This window comes from Pundamilia nyererei, unplaced genomic scaffold (assembly GCF_000239375.1).
Source record: "Pundamilia nyererei isolate P.nyererei 1_Seehausen unplaced genomic scaffold, PunNye1.0 scaffold00069, whole genome shotgun sequence".
NCBI classification, from domain to species: domain Eukaryota; kingdom Metazoa; phylum Chordata; class Actinopteri; order Cichliformes; family Cichlidae; genus Pundamilia; species Pundamilia nyererei.
Window position 1 is genome coordinate 2,959,989 of NW_005187470.1, and position 7,721 is coordinate 2,967,709.

At 39.6% G+C, this 7,721-nt stretch overlaps 1 protein-coding gene across 1 annotated transcript in view; it reads left to right on the forward strand.

The window, feature by feature from the left end:
• The first annotated feature begins 767 nt into the window (after positions 1–767).
• The window catches only part of fshr (follicle stimulating hormone receptor), a 16,259-nt gene continuing 9,305 nt past the window's right edge, over positions 768–7,721 (forward strand). Inside the window, exons 1-5 of the mRNA XM_013911661.1 lie at positions 768–1,132; positions 4,146–4,217; positions 5,068–5,142; positions 5,387–5,461; positions 5,561–5,635. Of these exons, the coding sequence (XP_013767115.1) occupies positions 942–1,132; positions 4,146–4,217; positions 5,068–5,142; positions 5,387–5,461; positions 5,561–5,635 (488 nt within the window). The 5' untranslated portion in view covers positions 768–941. The remainder of the gene's footprint in view (positions 1,133–4,145; positions 4,218–5,067; positions 5,143–5,386; positions 5,462–5,560; positions 5,636–7,721) is intronic.

Genomic DNA, 7,721 nt, shown 5'->3' on the forward strand with positions numbered 1-7,721 from the left:
TTTGCTACATGTCTTTTGCCACTCTTTCTATTTCTCCCTACTTTACTGTCGCCTCTTTACTGCACTATATAATAACAAGTGAGTGTCTGACGAGTGTATAAGGTACTGCATATTTGGCAGCAAGAGTGTTTTTAAGAAAAGCTGTCGTAACGTGCACTGAAGCTTTTTAGGCAGGACCAGACGACTCAAAGGAAAACTGAAATTTCCATCTGCAGTCATTAATATTTGTGGCACTCTTCTGTTCAGGAACCTGAACGCTTTTCCATGCGTATACATGAAAAGCCAGGGGTGGCAAGAGGAGCAACAAAACCTCAACACAGATGAGCGCAGGCACTCAGGGAAACAGGGATGATAAGTCAGATACAGAAAATATACAATGAAGTGGAGTGGAGTTGGGTTGCACAGAGGCTTGCAGATGCACGACAGCCAACAATGAGGTTAAATATTATTTTTTTGATCTTATTAAAGGGTTCTTTACCTACATCTGACATAATAGGACAGGAAAAAGAAAATACACATTCACAGAAGGAAGAGGACTGCACAGTTTTTCACAGCGCATCACTACACTTATTCTTCTCTTGCAGTCTCAGCTCATAGAACACCAGTCATTTATATCTTATCAAGACGTATGCTCTGTTCTGGAAGTTGTTACACAGTAGAAAAACACACATAACTCCACCCAGCTGAGACCTCCTACATCCTCATACTCCCATGAGCTTTTCACACGCCCCCAGCATTCACTACTGCGTGACAGAAAACACCAAAAAAACCTCACATTTCTCTCTAACTGACCTGGCGCTGAACCGCCGAGCGGACAGACAGGTAAAAGCGTTCATATCAAATGTGGAGCGTGGACCAGAGACAATATCAGAGTAAAAGACACAAAAAGAAGACAAACTAGAAAAGTGAAACCACTCTGTGGACCCTGGCAGACTGAAGTGATGTTGGTAATGACACTAATGATGCTGCTGATCGTTACGATAAAGACGGCAGCAGCCTCGGCGCGCGGCTCTGAAATGGACATTAGACCTGGATTTCATCCCAGTTTGGCCAAACAAACCTCGTGCCCGTCTTGCCAGGTCATGTTTGGAGTCACGGCGTTTCCCTCCAACATCTCCAGCTCCCAGTGCCTGTGAGTACACACAAACACACAAGCACACAGAGACTCACACACAAAAGGATCCACTGGTTGTGGATCCAGATGTTTACTTTTTTTGCCATCATTGTTAGATTATATTAAGCTACCATGCCTAATCATCATCAATGTAACATTATAATACAGCGCTGTGCGGAATGAAACTTTACTGTATGATACTGTCAGCTGTTTGTTATTTTTCTTTGTGTTTCATCCTGATTTTAAAGAAGCACACTATTCATTTAAATGAATTAAATTAATGTGATGTAATATTTAAAGTGTAACACTGCTAGAGTGGTGAAAAATTCATATAAATCCCCTGAAAATTAGAAAAGCCCATAGAAAGCCTTCAATGGAGTGTCACACATGTTAATAGATTTTATTCCCCATTCTGTTTACTGTTTTTAAGGAGATATATGTACCAGTTTTCCTCGGATTACATTATTCCCCCTCCCCTCTAAATGAAGTCTACCTGTCACCTGATCACCATTCTTTTCTGGTAATTGTTTGCAGGCAGTATTTGATAGCATGCTTACACTTTTCTTTCTTTGAGACTCACAAGAGCTAGAAAAACTAAGGAATAGTCAAGTCCAAACCAGCAGACACAAAAAGATACCTTTCTGTCTTTACCAAGCTTTACTAAATACATGATCCCAGATATTCAATAATGCAGCTTAAAAGTTTTTCATTCCTTTTTGAGTACCCGCATCTCTCACGCTCCACACATTAAGTTTAAAATAGACCCAGTGATGTAATTCGAGTTTTTTTTCTTTCTGTAGCTTGAAAGTTTGCTTTCAAGAAAGCCTGAAACTTTAAACCTGAACAACCACAAAGTACATAAATTATAGCTTCTGCTGTTTTATAGTCTGAGCTGATTTGCTTATGTGGAGCAACTTTAATTTGTATAATTGGCGACATCCCTCAAACTGACATGCGAGTGGAGCAGCAAATGTGTCTATAAATCCCACCACCCATTCACCATATTAAAGCTATACAGTAGCTATGAAATGTTTACAAATTTGAATCCCATCCGTGAACGTGCATAATCATCCGGACGTTCCTGTCTAATCCTCGCTCATCTGCCTGGACGAGTGGTTCAGTTTTGCTCTCGACTTGACTCGGTTGGTTTCATTAAACATTTAGTGATTCGGGGAAATGCATGCAAAGTTTTTCTGCTAATCCTCGGCACCTTGTAGCGCAGCAGCAGCAGCTACTTACTATTGTTGGCCACTGAGCAGGTAGCCACAGGTTAAAGACCCCCCGCTGAGTTTTCTTGTAAACAAACAAAATGAAGGGTTTAAAAGTCAGAGCTTCCCACCAGGACAGTCTGGGTTATGAGCTTGCAGTCTTTTTCTTTTTCTTATGCTACTTTGTGTGTTACTGTTATCAATCAGCAGAATACAGGATGAAACTGGTCGAAGGATGTGTTGTCTGCACTATAACACGATGATTGCCTTAGCTGTTGCCCAGTTATGATAAAGTCCTGTTTGTACATTTTTTAAATACAGATTAAGCAATCAAGACATTCATTCATGCTTTTGGTACCAGGAAAATGAGCAAAGTTCCCATCTTTAGTGTAGAGAAATCCAAGCCTCAGGTAAAGTTAGGGCTGTGTGATATGACCAAAATCTCATATCCCGATATAAAACCTCTATCGTCCGATAACGATATAAATCACAAAAATGTAACATTTTCTGTAAATTCTGTGAATCTCGGGCAGCTCAACTTGCGGGAAGTGTTTCCAGCTGGGCGTCATGTAGCTGGAGTCGAGTGTTTTAACCGATGCATGAAACGATACATTTTTAGACATAAGTTGTAAAGGTCACAGTTTTCTTTGTGAGTATTTATTACACGGCGTGCTGCGGGGAAAAGCCTGTTCTAATGTTTGAGTCTAAGGTTTATTTTTTAGCACCTGGCAGCTCTTTTTTAATTCTCATCTGTAAATAATCTGCTCTTTCACGTGATTCAGTTTATTTTGAAAAGTCTCAACAGGATCTTGAGCTTTATTGTGAAAGATTTATGTGGAACATAAACAAGCGGACACGCGATGCTGTTACAGTCGTTGTTGCTAACCACAACGCATAAAAACAGGCGCTTGTCCTCCGTCCCTGTGGTTATATAAAATATAAGAGAAAGAGAGAACTTTAAGAAATTAATATAGCCACTACAGTGACCATCAAAACGATGAAAAAATATTGCCGTAAACAGTTTATTTTACAACACCACGAAACAAACGATAGCATAAAATGAAACTTAGACGTTTTTATATTGTCATCCGATATATATCGTTATATCAAACAGCCCTAGGTAAAGTTATTTCTACTTTCATAGTGTCACTTTAACCTGTAGTGCTTGTTTAAAGGTGACATGATTGATTTAGGTGTCTCATGCAGATCCGAGGGTGATGCCACTCATAGTAAACAGTGACCTTTTGCTTTGGCTGCTTAAACATTTGCAAAGAATCTCAAGGCCTTCCAGAGAAAGAGACAGGGTGAGGTGAAGATTAGAATCACCCTAAGCATTTATTCAAACTTCTATCGAAACGTACACACGAGCAGTTTCTCCTTACACAATCTATCTTTCCAAAAAAACAGAACAAAAAAACATAGCCTATGAGTAAATACAGCTGACACACACTCAAGACAAGGACACACTTGTGGCAGAAGAAGCAAACATCCCTAGAGATGCGCTGCGATCTCCCAGGAGGCCATGCGTGTGTTCTCTTCTGCTCTATATTTTGCTCGAAGGTCAAGGCTCGGGAACAGTGGGGATATTTGCAAGTATGCAGTAAGTATGCTGCAAGTATGCAAGACCACATGCAAAGAGCTTGGGAACTCGTGTAGACTTTCTTCACGTGTATTTTGTTTCACACATGAAAAGAAAAAAAATCTCATCGTGACTGAGTAACTGACCTTCTTCAGTGGTCAGTGTGCACACAAAGCCCCTGCGAGCCTTGTGATCAGTGTGAAGTGCTGAAACCTGATGTGAGTGGCTGTTTCTGCATCAACAGGGAAGTTAAGCAGACGCAGATCAGAGAGATTCAGCAGGGCGCCCTCTCCAGCCTCCAGCACCTAATGGAACTGTAAGTGTGCGCCTGTCGATTATGTTTGTTCTTCGATGCGGAGCATAATGTGCTGAGGAGGTCAAAACACACGAGATATGGGTCATCCAAACAGACGGGGAATAATTCAGTGGCATTCCTGGCTGTGTTACCAGGAATGCCACTGTATTCATTCAATAAAACAATTGATCCCCATATTGGGGATAAAAAAAAATTTTTATTGAATGAATAAAATCATTTTGGTCCACATTCATATTTAACAAGAGCTGGAGTTATAGATATTGATTTTGTACTCGTGTGACAATTTGTACACGGTGCCAATTAGGTTATCGCTTTGCTTTCTACATAAATATATTTCTACAATAAACTTTTATAATTAGCAAACAGTGATTTCAAATTAAATTGTTCTTTTTTTCTGCTGCTATGAATCATTTTAATTAGTAATGATTAAAATATTGATCAAGCAAGGATCAGTTGTTCAGCTTCAAAAGTGAAAATAGTTGCAGGTGCTGACTCTTACATGTTAAAGTGTAAAAGAAAGCAATCACAAGCTAAAAAATGGGCAAATGTTTGATAATAGATTGAACTTTTTAGTTGCCTCTGTTGTGATTTTCATGATTCATCTGCAGAGTTTATTTAAGAGACTTATTGATTTTAAAACCATAGGAATTGCAAATAGAAACTGTGTTTTGCACATATATTTAACCTGGGTGTGTCCTACACCCAAAGTTTGTTTTTATTTTTTAATAACTTTACAGGAAAAATCCGAGGATTCTGTCTGATTTGAGACATCGATTACAAAAAAAACCCTCCTATAATAACTTTTATATTCCTTACTTTTTCTTTTACTCGTCATTACTGCCAACTACAGGACCATATCCGAGAACGACATGCTGGAGAGTATCGGTGCTTTTGCCTTTTCTGGCCTCCCTCAGCTCACCAAAATGTGAGTATACTGATTACTAAAAGCCGCTGACTGCATAAAACAGATTTTATCCTACATGTTTGTGTTTAGTCTTTGTAATGGAACATGAAGAGCTCTGGCCTCTGAGGAAGATCACCCAAATAGTTGAGAAGTTAAGCATCCGAGGGGTGGCGGAGACAAAAAAAGACTCCAAAGAATGAGTGTGAATGAATAATAGACCACATGATTTTTTAAAATATATTTCATATTCGTGTGTTTCCCTCAGTTTAATATCTAAAAATGCTGCTCTGAGGAATATCGGGGCTTTTGCTTTCTCCGACCTCCCTGAACTCAGTGAGATGTAAGTATAACTGGCAGGATAATGGCACCTGTGAAACCCCGTAATTGCAAACCAGTCATTTATATTAATGAGAATCTGACTGAAATATGTTTCTTTCAGAATCATAACAAAGTCAAAACACCTGAGTTCCATCCACCCCGATGCATTCAGGAACATGGCAAGACTACGGTTCTTGTGAGTACTCAGTGAGAGTTCACATTTCTACCACAGTTTGTCTCTCAAAACTGATTGTGAGTCCAAAATAGGTCACGGGTGACAGCCCTACTTCTGATGGCCCGCATGATCAAAGACATTATTTTTTAATGAGCTTGGCTCCCCGGTGTCACCCTTCATCCCCAACATGGGGGGGAAAAGAAGTCTTTTTTTCCACAAAATGACTTAAAGGCCATTTCATGACTGCTACTTTAATTTGTTGCAAACAAAAAAAAAGTATCATTTTATGTCTTTTGAAACAATCTCAAAGTAGCAGTTTATAAAGAACACTGCAGCGCTCAAATCCCTTACAGACATTCTTAACTGTTACTGTTTGTCCCAATTTGTGAAAACTGGGACACATAAACAGAAATCTGCGATGGAAAAAAATAAAGCGATTGCTTTTTTAAAGAGGGCCACCTTAGTGCAAGTTTAGTTTGTTTTCAAATATTTTCCTTGGGGGTCGTGGGGGTGTTATTATGCTTGTTTACGGCTCCATATTGTTATTATAGCTTTGCAAAATTTGTAGTTCAAAATACTCCTTATTCATCTTATGCTGGGCCTTTATGCAGCACATGGAAATAATCCATTTCATCTTCTATGAGCAGGTGGGTGAGGCTCTAGACCAGGAGTCCCCAATCCCAGTCCACGAGGGCCGGTGTCCCTGCAGGTTTTAGATGTGTCCTTGATCCATCACAGCTGATTTAAATGGATAAATTACCTCCTCAGCATGTCTTGAAGTTCTTCAGAGGCCTGGTAATGAACTAATCATGTGATTCAGGTGTGTTGACCCAGGGTGAGATCTAAAACCTGCAGGGACACTGGCCCTCATGGACTGGGATTGGGGACCCCTTCTTTAGACTTAGAGCCAGACCTGTGTAAGAGGATCATAATAGGAATTCTGGCCCTCTTTAACATCACACAGAGCCAAAAGTAGAAAAAAAACTGTCGGAGCAGCCTGAGGCCTGAGCTTTTGGCTCACAGGTATTGCTTGACTATATGAAAGTAATTCTTGCCTCACAGCAAGAACGTCCTGGGATTGAAATTGTACACCGGTTAATGGGTGATTTTAAAAGATTTTAAATTGGCTGTATTGGCGCCTACACCTGATTTAGAATATTTTAAATGGCTGATCCTGTTTCCTGATCCACTAAAGGAAACACGAGAAATCAAATCAGAAGTCACTGACTGACAATCAAAGACAAAGACCAAGGAAACACTACATATACATACACACACACACACACACACACACAGATAGGGGTAACAGCTGGTTTCCAGTTGGTTATTAAACAGATGAAAACAATCAGACAGTCTGATGACCGAATGGCAAACAATCACAAAAAGAGGTAAACGTAGGAAGTAAAACCAAACATAAAACAGGATGTAAACAAGAGACAATTAGACATGAGGGCTACGACTAAACGTGATAAGAGCAACAGGAGAACACAGAAAGCAGGAGAAACTACATGCACAAAGAAACATAATAAAACCCACAAATATAGCAGGGACCGAAACACAACAAATGGCCTACATTACAAAAACACGTTGGACCTCATTGGTAAACGGTGCCTATGCACCAATCTGTGCATAAACCATGAATATGAATATTTCATGCACAAATCTGTGATTCATCGTAGCCCGAACCCTAACCTTTAATCCAGGAGTTCTCAAACTTTAAAGGGTCTTCATAATGTTGACATCCAATTAGCTGGTTCAGACTTAAAATCACTTATCAACATGGAGTGACTCAGAGTTATATTTAGTATAATTAGCTACCTGGCTGGTTAATAAGCCAGGCTACTCAGCAGTTGTAGCTCAGCGCACCCTGAGAGGAGCAAATGTTTTCATGACAGACTGATGTGAAGTGTCACAATTATATCAGAGTTTCTGCAGTGAAAATGTGGGAGGAAGCAATGGATACGTTACACTTTTGTTATTAGTAGAAAGTTTCTCCATTAGTATACATGTCTCTTTCAAGGAGCAAGACTTTATTGTAATTCTTTAAAGTTATCTTGAGCAAAAGTTCTCCAGGCTTTCTGAAGTTTTTCTTTAGACACTGTTTGCT